The 14,098-nt window shown below is 36.4% G+C and overlaps 1 protein-coding gene across 1 annotated transcript in view; it reads left to right on the top strand.

Moving 5' to 3' along the window:
* Window positions 1–10,130, top strand: part of LOC128553429 (uncharacterized) — a 30,980-nt gene extending 20,850 nt beyond the window's left edge. Inside the window, exons 5-8 of the mRNA XM_053534576.1 lie at window positions 3–86; window positions 4,878–5,026; window positions 6,858–7,035; window positions 7,903–10,130. Of these exons, the coding sequence (XP_053390551.1) occupies window positions 3–86; window positions 4,878–5,026; window positions 6,858–7,035; window positions 7,903–8,189 (698 nt within the window). The 3' untranslated portion in view covers window positions 8,190–10,130. The remainder of the gene's footprint in view (window positions 1–2; window positions 87–4,877; window positions 5,027–6,857; window positions 7,036–7,902) is intronic.
* Window positions 10,131–14,098: the final 3,968 nt, after the last annotated feature.

Genomic DNA, 14,098 nt, shown 5'->3' with positions numbered 1-14,098 from the left:
AGATGCAGAACGCGTCGTCAGTAAAGGCAACCACAATGTTGAAGGTAAAACGTTGAGTGTTTCTCTGTATACACCTTCTATACCAGGTATGATTCAAACTTTAAATAGTTGTACCACATTCACTTAATATGACACAAAGGTCATAACTCTTGCATCATTATTTCATGAATTATGCCCTCTTTTTACTTAGATCTTAATTCAAACTTAAAATAGTTTTTCCACTGCATTGTCCTCATCATATTACTCGAAGTCCACGATTTTAGAACAAATATGAGTTAAGTCCTTTTTACTTAGAATTTCAGTTAAATTTTGATTCTTCTATCATTACTCAATGGATTTGATTTAAACTTAAAACTTCCTCCGCGCATCATATGACATAAGGTTCTATGACTTTGCCCTGTTTTTGTTAGAATTTTAGGTTCAAGCTGCGATGTACTTTTGCTGTATCTGAGGTATTACTAAATAGATTTGATTTAAACTTGAAATAGCTGTTCCACATTATTAGTTATATGATATGACACATGGTGCATTACTTTTGCAGAAGTTTTCCATGAATTATGTCCCTTTTGTACTTATATAATGTTTTGATAATTTAACATAATCTCTATCTCTTGTTATTACCAAATACATTTGGCACTGACTTACTGACTAAGGTAATTTGATACTGAGTTATCCTTTTATAATGTGTACTATTGTACAATTCTTATCTTGAGTATTTCTCACCAACCAGTAATTACAATTTAGCAAAATTTCATAAGAGATTTTATTATGAAGAGAAGATAGTTGTCTTTGTGTCACGGTTGCGTGATTTTAACAGAATTATTGCCCTTTGATTATTTATTAGTAGTATAATTTAGTGCAATTCTTGTCCGCAGTATTTTTCAGCAAACACTGATCAGACTTTTGGTCATACTTTATAGAGGGCTTTACTGTCAAGAGGAGATGCGCATTTTTTCTCGCAATTTAGCCAAACAGATAATATATATATGTACTTGTGTGCCTTTGATATAGCACTATATTTTCCTGCATGTTTAAGAAACTATGGAAAGGTTACAAGTAACTGTCGCCGAGGGACAGACAAAATTATCTCATTTTTGTAATATTCATATTTCTCAAAAATTCGGCCCTGTCTTAAAAAAATTAATTAAATCGCGAGAGTTGGAGGCGATTGAAAATTACAAAGCTGCCGAATAAAATACCTTTCTTAAACAATTATATCATTGACTTGTCGCATCGTGCAAGACTGTGAAATTATGATTTCATCATATATTGTTGCGTGCCGCTGGCCGTTGTCTTTTAGACAAGATACCCGGACTACTCTCTGGACGGGAACAGTTAATATGCTTTCATGTGTTTAGCCAAATATGCATCCATATGCTCCACGATAATGTAGATTCAACCACTAGAAGCAAAATATCATTCAACTTTGCAGTGTCACAGATCTATGCTGGGATTCTAGGCTGGACAGGGACAGTTTATCTGACAATATACAAGTATGCACAGACGAACGAACACACAGAAAAACCATGATAACAAGTCTCTAGTGTTCACAATCGTGTAGACACCTGAATGCAGACTATGGCACCAGGTTCACAGCTATTGAGGTTATACCTCGAGACATCTAATGAGTACAGACGGACGGACGGACAATGACTGATTCACAAAGATTGACTGCGCAGGGAAAACAATAAAGGACTAGATCAAAGTAAAACATAATTAAAATCAAGTCGGTAAAAGTTTAACGTGATTTATTCACAAGAAACCTTAACAAAATGACCGTATAAGCAACGAAAATTAACGATATGGCTGCGTGAGAAAACATCGCGAGTAAAACTTTATAGAACTTTTAACACAGGGGCTGGCGCAGGTGCAATATACAAAATTTACTCATAAGAATGTATTTATTCCATTAACAAAACTTCTATATGAAAATTATTTAAAATATCTCTGTAATAAATATGGCCCCGAAATCCCAAAGGCTAGATTTACTGAAAATATTCTACTTCAAGTTCAACTTATAAAATACGTTTAGAAAAACAAAAACAAAACAAAAATAGAAGAAAGCTTTTAAATCTACTTAATAAGTCTTAAAGGTAAAAGAAAATTTCGACTAAGGTATTTAACTTGAATTTTAGAAATGACCTTCTGTAACATAAGAATATTGTCTGCGGAGTGCCGTTTCACTGTCGGACGCAACCTTTTATATCGTTCTGCTAACTGTTTACTTACGGTGTTAGCAAAATGTTAGAACAAGGAAACATTGTAAGCAAAGGGGCTCCGAATGGATTGCTAACACTGCTAACAACAAAAAAGTACATGGTTTGCAGCTTAAAAATAGCACCCTGCGCCGCGTGTACATTTTATTTAATTATACAAGTACATAATAACGAGGGGAAAGTAAATGTGATGCGGTCTTAAGAGTCATTTCATACAGTTAACTTTATTAAATATAAAAAATGCCCCTGGATACCTCACGAGGTAAAGCGAGAATACATGACGTCATGACTAAAGTGACGTCATAAAGAGCACGTACAATACAATATGGCTGCCAACGAATACTTCCGGGTTTGAAAATAAACATTTATGATCAATAACGTACAAATACTTGGGAAATAACGGTAAGAATTAGCTAGATAGGTGAAATACATAAGTCTATACTGATTTATAAAAGAATTGCAAGATATACGTGCATAAGTGATATTAGGTACTACTGAGGTAGCCCACAAAGTATGAACAAAGGACTGAGCATGGAAACCGATGCATCACAATATTATGTCATTACATGTAAATAACTGAACAAATGAACCAAATGCTTGCTTCTCAAAAAGCAAAGAAAAATATCAAACAGGGAATGCCACGCACCAAAAGCGCAGCCTCCTCAAAACGAACCCCCCAGCACGCAAACGCGTGCACCACACACACACACACTCAAAGCTTACACATCAGGACAAAACGAACAACACACACACACACACTCAAAGCCAACACATAAGGACAAGACGAACAATAAGCATACACACACGCGCGCACACAAAGTCAACACACAAGGACAAAACGAACAAACAAAGGAACACAGTGGGGCACCGCCTTGGAACGGTCAGTGGCAAAAACACCACTGGGGAGCTTAAACCGGTTTGTGGTGCGCACCCAACCTCACTCTTACCCCCACCATGTTCCAAAGACATGGGACAGTGTAAATAAAAGTAATCCCCTCCAGGTGAATCTCTAACACACGTAATGGAAACAAAAAGGCATGGCATGTAAAACACAAAAATGCTCGTGTATAAATATATAAAAGTCGCGATATAATTATCCCAAAACAATTTTTGCACAATTTAAAGATGAAAGTGGAACACTTCCTTTTAATATCTGGCGTACTTTCAACATGTGGATTCGCTGTGAGTTTAATTTCTAAATATGGCTAGGATGTTTTCGATGTATTAACTGTTTTTGTTATCGCAATTGAAAATTTTGTACAGCGCAGACACAGCTAATTTAATTTATATTAACTTTATTTGCAATATCATTCATGTCACGGACAGTTTTCTCCGATTTTTACAAATAATTAGGATATATTTTATTGTATCGTCTTTTTGTGGAAGGGTAGCCCTTGTAATGATAGAAAAGGCATCTGCGAATCGCATTGCAATATGGTTGTGATTTCGTATGTATAAATTAAATGTTTCAAAATAAATATAGTAGATAGACTTATAAAGAAGTGCCATGGACTTCTGGATGAAATTACTTTTCTAAAGTAACCTTAGCTTAACTGCCAATGACAACACATACATATACTTTAATATATATTGATGTAAGAACGCCGAAAGCAATCAGAAACGGTGACTCTGGTAGCAGAAGTTTACACTTACACCAGACCTTGAGTCATTTACTTTAAAATGTAATTAATTGAATTTTGCGGGAGAACATCACTCGGCCCTAATATTGCAAAGGAAGCTAATAGTCCGTCCTTAATTGATATTTAATACATTGTCAATCAGAATTAGGTTAGAGACAATGCATGAAAAGCTTGGTATTTCTCTGAGGTCTGAATTTCTTTGAAGTTTATGTGAGCGTGGTTCTGCAATATTTTTCAAATTTAGCTGGTGTAGTTTAGAATTTAATCATTTACTTTTCAAACATATATTTTAAGTTTTTATCCTAGACACTAAATGTTATCAAAAGGACCCCGTTGGAAATAAGTTGTAAAACATTCATGAGCCATCCTAGAATAACTATGCCACTAAAACTGTAGAATACTCGTAATATCCACAATAATAATTATATTTGTTATCTTATTAGAACTGTGATGTCAAATGCTATGTTGTTTGTATCATTTAGTACAACATATTTTAGCACAAATAAAATGATTTAACTGAATGCTAAGCTTTTCAATTTTTGCCTCGATAAAAAATTATGATGCAAATAACAATTTCAAATAATAATCCGATCATTTTCTCCAAAAAAAGTGACAACTTCATCATAGATTACCAGTTGGTTCTAATAAAACAATTATATCAATAGATTAGCATGTTAAAGAGTAGTGCCACTGGTAATGAACATATACTCTTTCTGTTCAACAAACTGAATTCAAGCTTGTGTCATGTAATTGGAAAGTCATTGAGTTGTAATTGTGTATTACTCGTAAAAACTGGTCTCGGACATATGGAGAAATTTTATTACGCACGTTTTTATATGTCCGGTAAACGAAGTCATATTGACACGTGTCTTTGCGTAGAGAAACTAAAGCACATGTATATAATTGCTGTATCAAAGCCAGTTTTAGTACATGATATATGTAGCCACATACATTCTGATTTGAAAATTGTTTAAAAAATGTTTCAGAAGTAGGATATATTATCGGCATTTTCTGGTTTCAGATGCTAGTTTTGATATTCCGAAGCACTGGCAATCGATGAAAGATAAAGAAAACTTAAAACTTGTGACTTTGAATCAAAGAGATACTGAGTACAGTAAAGTGGTATCCGAGTTTACAAAAACGTTAGGAAGGCGGCCAAATATCGTGAAGGCAATATAATTTCACTTGTTTTGCCATTAATGAAACAATATCTTTTATGTCGCTTTCTAGCTCACCTGAGCAAAAGTCTTAAGGTGAATTTTGTGACCACTTGATGTCCGTCGTGCGTCATCCGTTGTGCGTCTGTCAACTATTTCTTGTCTGCACGATAGTGGTTTCATTTATGATTTACTTTTAACCAAACTTGCACACAGCTTGTATCACTATAAGATCTTGGTTCTTTTCTTGAACCAGCCATATCCCTTCATGGGCTCCTGAAAGGACAAAATGACTATTTTGTTCTTGTCTGCATGATAGTGGTTTCATTTGTGATTGGATTGAAACGACATTTGTCCACAATTTGTATCACACTTTTAGTCTCGGTTCCTTTCTTGAACCAGTCATATTCCACAATTGATTCCAGAGCTAGGGCCACTGGAATGACCGTAAATTGGCTATTTTGGACTTGTCTGCACAAACGCGGGTTTTTTTATAATTGGATTTTAACAAAACTTGCACACAACTTGTATCAACATAAGATTTCGGTTCCTTGATTGAACCAGCCATATTCCGCTATGGGTTTCAGAGTTAATGGCCCCTGAAAGGTTATATAAATGGCGATTTTTGTAATTTTCGTATTTAAAGACAACATAAATTTCTATAGAATGGAAATTCCGAACATCACACAAAACGCATGTTCATATACATGTACTTGCAATTGTAAATCAACATTGATAAAATGGGGTCAATATATGCCACGCCCATGGTTCCCGCGTTTTACATATACTTATATTGGAAAAAATCTTTAAACATCTTCTTGTCCAGAGCCATATGGCCCAGACCTTAGATATTTAACATTAAGTATTGTCTAGTGGTCAACTATCAAATTTGTTTCAATCATGACCTTGGGTCAAAATTGACTGCGCCTCGAGGTCAACATATTTTGCATTGGCTTATAAAGGGAAAAAAACTTTTAAAGAGCTTAGATATTTGGCATGTGGCATGCTCCAGAGGTTATATACCAAAAGTTTTAAATAAATAAATGAGCCAGTCGTCAATATAGGCCACGCCCGGGTGGTCCCGACTTTTAAATATGACTCATTTGTTTTCGAAGCAGTGGCAAAGAAATTCGGACCATAAGTATAAAGTTTGATACAGGTTTCAATACTCATCTTGAAAAGTCTTAATCCTGACCTGCTGACCTACTTTCTCATTTTTGAAAGTACAGCATAGAAATTTGGACCACATACATAACTTTTAATACAGGTTACACACTCATCTTTAATATTCCCAAGCCTGTTATACCGACCTTCTTACTTCTGTTTGAAGCTACAGCAAGGAGTTTTAACAGATTTCACCAGTTATCTTGAATAATCTTTACTATGACCTGCGAACTAGAGTTTTATTTTTGAAGGTTAAGCAAAGAATTTTGTTCAAGCAAACGCCTAAACACAGGTAAGCGATAAAGGGACATCATGGCCCTCCTGTTTATGTTGTGTATTGTGTTGGATATAAGTCACACTGGCACAACTTAAGGGCATATGGAAACTCTCCTGTTTTTAGTGAATAAAGATCTCACGTGCCTCTCTGGGCATAATTTCAGACTCAGGAAAGCTATTACGTTTTACCGAGACACTTCCCAAGTTAGCTGTATGACAGCCTGGGTAGGGCTCGAACCTACAGAAGTGTTGGACAAACGGTAAAATGTCGGAGACCTTTACCACTCGGCCACAGAGGACTCTCATTAATCGTGATATTTTTTTTTATTTTATCTTTCTTGTAAGTGCCTAATAAAAACAAAATTATACAAGGTACATGATGATTGTAAAAATGAATGTTTCAGATTGAAAGAGTCCAGAATAAAACATTATATACACAATACGCAGCCAAGCGTAAAGAGATGAACGTATATAACCCTTACAAGAAGGATAATGAAAAGATATTGTGGCATGGAACTGCTGACTATGCCGTACCAAGTATCAATTCACATGGTTTCAACAGGAGTTACTGTTCAAATAATGGTAAACTGAATTCAGCATTTGTTGGAGATTCTTAAAGCCTTCTTAAACCCGCGAGTGGTTGGATACACTCTTTTTGTACTATATTTCCCACCACCGATATTTTCCTGTTGTGCGTAGAAATGATTACTGTAAAATCATTTAATTTCGTGGGCATGAAATTTCGTGGTTTTGGTCAAAACGGCAGTTTCGTGGGGATATAAATTCGTGGATTTCAACTTTTGAACATAAAATGAATGTGAATTTTACTTGTTCGTTGGGATTAAATTTCGTGGATTGACTCAACCACGAAATCCACGAAAACTAGTCCCCCACGAATATTAATGATTTCACAGTAGTCTTTTCAAATTTCATTTAGCTGTTTGTCATGTCTCTTTGTTAAAATGGAGGTAGGCATTTCAGTTGAACTCAGATACAATATATATAATGTTATATATATAGTTTGTATTGAAGTCACGAATTTTGTATCTTCTTCACCACTGGATGTATTTTTAAAATGTTAGAATCAAGTGTCAGTCTCATCCAGATGATATGCAGAGTGCACAACCCAGGGACAATGTCACACTTATTCTAAAGGTCAAAAATCAAATAGCTTCTATATCTTAAAACCACTTTTAGGATTTTCGTGAACATTACATCAGCTATTAACCTCACGAAGACGACTTGCAGGGTGTACATGTACAACCCAGTTCACCTAGGTCAAAGTCACGATTGAAGGTACAAGTTCATAATCATACAAGTTTCCTTTCCCCTTGTCAAAGCGGCGTCTGGGGGTATTAATTGCCATTAGTTATAGCTCTAGTTCATTTAAACTTAAACCTAGTAAATAAAGTTTTACCATGTTAAACTATAAACAAACAATTATTCCAGTGACCGCAATAGGCCAAGGTGTATATTTCGCTGTCAATGCAAACTATGTGGACCAAGCAATTTACACGCCACCAGGTAGTGACGGAAACAAAAGAATGTATCGGTGTTTGGTACTGACAGGGAATTATTGCAATGGATCATGCAACATGCGAGCGCCACCAATAATAGACATATCCAAGCCGAGGATTTTCTATGATTCTGTCACCAACAGTACTGGAAATCCAATAATGTTTGTCGTCTTCAATGACACACAGGCATATCCAGAACATTTAATAACCTACAGATAGACATGTTTTTATACATATTTATACATGTACTGCTGAAAGGAAAGGCTTCGTTTTAGAGAGAATACGTACTTGAAATGTATCTATTTCTATTGGCTCTTAGAATCTGTGTTGTGTTTCTTTAGCTCCTGATTACACGTTTTGTGTAATTGAAAGAACCAAACAATTTATACACGTTATCATTCAATTGTATATTTTCTATTTATCGTGATTATCTTTCCTTTTGCATTTTTTACCTTTAGCCTTCTGGCGGCAAGTGATTCTGTCTTTGCGACCAGTGAAAACCAAGAACCGCCTGTACATCCGTTCGCTATTAAGTCTGTAAATTTTCAGCGAACACCCCTTTTAAAAAGAATAATGGTTATTGCCCAAATTGAATGACGGACCAGTCCCCTTTAGAAAGTTAGCAGGGTAAGGGTTAATGTATTTGAAATTTTTTCGTCTATATAATATATAAGCAAAATCAAGAATTAATCAGGTGAACGGTTTCAACCAACCTACTACTATTAACATACTTTGACTGAGTTTGTTCATGGGAGGTAATGAAAATTGCAACACCCTTATGTCCCCTAGCATCGGCTTAAGTGTTTAAGCGAACTAACATTGGATGGACTACATGATCCTAAATGAGATGTAATATTTGTGAAATTTTGTTAATATTGAAGTTACATCCTTGATCACGCTATCTCGTATACTTTTTTAAATGACCTAGATAGCAAATGCTGTATTTTACCTGATAATGTTTTGCATCAGTGCAGTTGTCGGTCGTGTTCTTTTACATTGTGAGCACTTGCTTAGCAGCCTTCTCCAAATGTAGCCGCTTAAACAAAATATTTCAATCCTTAATCTTTAAGTAGTTTTATTAAAACATTCTCAGCGAATACGTTTTGTATGGTTATTGTATTTTCATGCGAATATGTTGTTGAAGAACACATATATCTGTCATTTTAAGCCAGCGCACCTTGCAAACTCGCGAACTGTGAGCACTCGCTGCTATATATTTCCACCGTTAAACTGATCAGGGCTTTCTTTACGTTTTTCTATTTTGTTTGAGAGTAAATTTGAAAGTTATCAACTTTGAAAGTTATTGTATTGTGTGCTTTTATAATTTTGATTGACAGTTTCCTCGTAGTAGCGAGTCACTAAGCAAATAGCTCTTTCATGTAGGAGTTACTCATGAGTCTATCTTAATTCATTTTATTTAGATTTGTCGTTTGTGAGAGTGATAAATGAACTTGCTTTATATGTATAGCATATATCTACTGAAAGTAAAAAGAACAAATATAAATTCTGAAGTGTCTTATAGTATTCATTTTACTAGGAATAAATCAGTTATGTTTAATTTTTTTGAATCCCTTCAAATTCCTAGCCCAGTCATTGTAATCGCACTTAGTCTGCTACTAGCCCATCACCAAAAAGTCGAGATACATTGCTTACAGAGCGAGCTACCACTGATTATAGGGCGAGCTGCCACTGCTTAAAGGAGGAGCTGCCACTGCATAGAGGGCGAACTGTCACAACTGAGGGGATGAGCTGCAATATTCTAAAAGCATTACAGAAATAAATAACATTTTCAAGATGTTTTGTGCCCACGAAGTTGGGCAATATATTAAAATCGCACTGTCCCTCCGTCCAACCGTGTTGTAACTCTGCCATACATAAAGGGATTTTGAAATAACTTGGCATAAATGTTTACTATAATGAAACGACGTGTCAAGCGCAAGGCAAGTCAATGTGAAATGTTAACAGAATATGTTTCATGTCCGGTCCACATTTCTGCCACTGAGGAAGGGCATTTGAAATTACTTTGCGTAAATGTTACTCATAATAAGACGACATGTCTTGCGCAAGATGCAGACCCCTAGCTCTAAGGTTAAGGTCATACTTAGAGGTTAAAGGTTAGCATAGTCTGTTTATTGTCCGGTCCATAACTCTGCTATTGATAAAGGGATTTTAAAATTGCTTGGCACAAATGTTCCCTATTTTGTGATGACGTGTCATTTGCAAGACCCAGACCCCAAGCTCCAAGTTCAAGGTCTCACTTAGAAGTCAAAGGTGTTTCTTGTCTGTTATATAAATCTGCTATTCATCAAGAGTATTAAAAATAATTTGTAACGAATGTTAACCATATTGAGGTGAGACACGCATATGATCCAGGTCTCTTGGGTCAAGTTCACGAAATGATGTGTGATTTTTCCGCAAACAACTGTAGCATTCTTGGGCACGCTTCAAGGGTATATTTCACCAATAGTGACAGCTCTAGTTCTTTCATGCTTTTATCCCAAAAGTTTGCGTAAATGTTTAAAGCTGCCGCCTGATACTTGGCAGCAATCAAGATAATATCCTAAACCTCACTGAAAATTTGTGCATTTTTCTGCAAACATTGTTAGGAATATCAAAATAAAAGTGTGAGCACTGACACAAAAGTTATCGAGAAATGTCATTTATCGCAAAAATATGACTTACCATGGCTAAGTTGTCTTATTTTGTTATTTTCTATTTAATGCACTGTGAAATTTATCACTTTACTAGTACACTTAACCACCGAATATATGACCAAAATGTACACAATCGTACGAAAGCCCGGTGGTGACTTCCGACTTCGCAATTCAGACTTTTCATACTGGACATTTCTGAATTAAGACAAAGACGAATACAGAGGTCGGAGAACATGACACATTGGGGGCGTCTCAATGTATTTTTATTCACAGTATGTGTATCTTTATCTTTTTACTGATTGCTGGAAACTCATTTAAAAAATTAACACCTTCAGTTTTAATATCTTTATAACATATCGCATCTGAGTCCGAGTTTGGAACACCTTACTCCCGAAGAAGCTTTGGAATTTCATTTCGGATGGAACATTGAAAATCCATTTGATTTTCACGAATTAACACTGCCACTTCGTCATTGAATGTTTCAGTAGCGCTGGTAGTGGTACAGCTTACTGTGGTGCTACTGGTTGCGATGCCACTGGCTTCTTTGCAGTTTGATGTGGTACCACTGGTTGCGGTACCACTGGCTGCATTGCAACTTGCTGCGGTACTGCTGTCTGCGGTACCACTGGCTGCCTTGCCGCTTGCTGTGGTGCTGCTAGATGAGGTGCCACTAGCTGCCTTGCCCGTAGTTGTACTGCTAATGGCTATGGTGCTGGTAGTGGTGCATCTGCTTCGTCGTGATCAGAAACGCTCGATAGTTGGCTAGCTGTAGCATATCGTCTGGACCAGCATCATTTCTGACATAGGCCTGGGTCTTGGTGCACCCTGACAGTCATTTTGAGAGATTATTCGTTGCTACAGTTGTGTGATTTTGCCTACCGCATTTCTGAGAAAGACAAGAACTATTCGAATATACAGTTATTTTATTTATACTAAGATGTATTACATAATTTGATAAGGGAACACAGATCATTTGTTAAAATTAATAGAGAATTAAAAGAGTAAATGACTAATCGTTTATTTGTGAATTAATTGAGAAGTTTGATAAGCAGACAGATATACGGAATAATTGCTGGATGCTGGAACAGTATTGAAGGATGTGACGGACCGACGGGCCGATGCATAGGCACAGAGAAATACAAAAAGCACATAACTTATTTCAAGGTCTTGAATATTATCTGGCCTTTGTATAACAAGTCCGCTCAGCTTAGTAGGTGCAATAGATGGTACTTCTCATAAAATATACAAACCATCTGTAGATCCACAGGAGCAGTACTTTCCAGGTAATAGACAATACCATGTGATTCATTCCCAAGCCATCGCAGATACCTCTGTATTAATTAGGTACACTGAATGTAGGTTTTTAGGTCACCAGAATGACGCACAACAATTCCAGTTAATGCATCAAATCGGATTTGACTTGCCATTTCCCGAGCAATGCTTTCTCTTGGAGGGGAAATAAGATATATCCAAACGAGCATCCCGTCATGACGCCTTATTTCAGCACACAACTAAGACGTAAACGAGTACGTCAGCGGTGAAAGTGTCAGACTTAATGTTCTATAAAACAGTATAGAGTATTGTCGAGAAGGCTATCGCTGAACTGAAGTGTTATAAGGCAGTGTCAGCGAAGGTCAGCATAACCACGGGTTGTTCCGGTATCTGTGCTGGGCTTGTTTGTCGACGCAAAATTATTAACTAATTAATTATTAACTATTGATACGCCCCTGTTGTTATATACATGTATTTACAAAAGTAGTAGACAGCGGCCCGTTGGGCAGAATGCCTGCGAGGCTGCAAGGCTATCACGTGACCTCATGGCGTCATCAATGCGACATCAATTGTGCGCACGAACAATGTGGAGAGTGTCATATGACTGCGCAGGAACAATAGGGTGGTATCCTATGAGTGCGCACGAACAATAGAAGCATCGGAGGCGAGGTTATCACGTTACGCGGAAAAAAACCCATGACGTCACAATCGCGCAACAATATGGCGAACAGGTCAATGCCCTAGAACAATGAAGGTCATCCATTACGTCATGACCTCATCCAACATTCCAAAATAATGTGTTTTTTAATGATTACCATTCAAAACCTGTTACTGAAGGAGCTCTTATCCTGTTGTAAGGGCCCGCTTTAGCTTATGTCTTGTTGGTATATTAATATACTTGTTGCGATTTAATCTCCTTTTGGGTCCTTTCAGTTTTGCACATGGAAGAAGAAGGTCGTTTGCAAATAGATGCGAGGGTTGATTTTGCTTCTTATCGAAGGAATCCTCGATTGTTTATACTTGCTGATGTTTTAAACATATACTTTATATCATATGTATTTGTATATTGACATTTATGTGAAGCTGTGACCAATTTCTGCCAACCATTAATTTAAACGAAATTAGATACTATTTGCTTGCTATAGTAAAATTGTTAATAGTAAAAGTAATGTATTCATACAACTGTCTTGGGTTGTTCTTTTTAGTATTATTATTACTGTGCCAAGCTATCTTCAGTAATGTGTTTTTAATGATTACCATTCAAAACCTGTTACTGAAGGAGCTCTTATCCTGTTGTAAGGGCCCGCTTTAGCTTATGTCTTGTTGGTATATTAATATACTTGTTGCGATTTAATCTCCTTTTGGGTCCTTTCAGTTTTGCACATGGAAGAAGAAGGTCGTTTGCAAATAGATGCGAGGGTTGATTTTGCTTCTTATCGAAGGAATCCTCGATTGTTTATACTTGCTGATGTTTAAAACCCCACCCTCCACTTCCCTTATTTTGCTTGTGTTCTCCTTTTTCTTTATAATTTCAGGTACATCTTATGTGTTCAAGTTCAGCCTACACCTTCCTTCCCTTCAGTCGTTACAGCTTCACATGGAATATTGGCAGTTTTCACATGTTGATATATGGACATGACAGTGTCTGTTTTCCAGAACTGGGAAATGTGTATGTGTCATATATAAACGTTTAACGGAGTCACTGATTCTGTATGTCTTTTTTTTTGTATACCTGATCTCCGTTGAATTCTGATCCCAGGTTCGGCGGTTAGGTCAGCCTCCACCAGTATATCTTAACGTTGTGTAATAAGAAGTTTGTTTGTTTCAAGTATACTGTATTAGGCCTCTGTTCACAGGGCCTCCACATCTGCATTTTAAACATATACTTTATATCATATGTATTTGTATATTGACATTTATGTGAAGCTGTGATCAATTTCTGCCAACCATTAATTTAAACGAAATTAGATACTAATTGCTTGCTATAGTAAAATTGTTAATAGTAAAAGTAATGTATTCATACAACTGTCTTGGGTTGTTCTTTTTAGTATTATTATTACTGTGCCAAGCTATCTTCAGTAACAATAGAGACTAGATGAGTCAATCGGTATTTCCCATGACGTCACCTTCCTATGATTCATGCCGCTCCTACATAAGAAAGAGTCGGGACCAAACCCTTCCACTGAGTTTTAAAAATTTTCA

The sequence above is a fragment of the Mercenaria mercenaria genome, unplaced genomic scaffold (genome assembly GCF_021730395.1).
Source record: "Mercenaria mercenaria strain notata unplaced genomic scaffold, MADL_Memer_1 contig_3817, whole genome shotgun sequence".
Taxonomy (NCBI): domain Eukaryota; kingdom Metazoa; phylum Mollusca; class Bivalvia; order Venerida; family Veneridae; genus Mercenaria; species Mercenaria mercenaria.
This window is presented reverse-complemented; position numbering and strand designations above follow the sequence as displayed.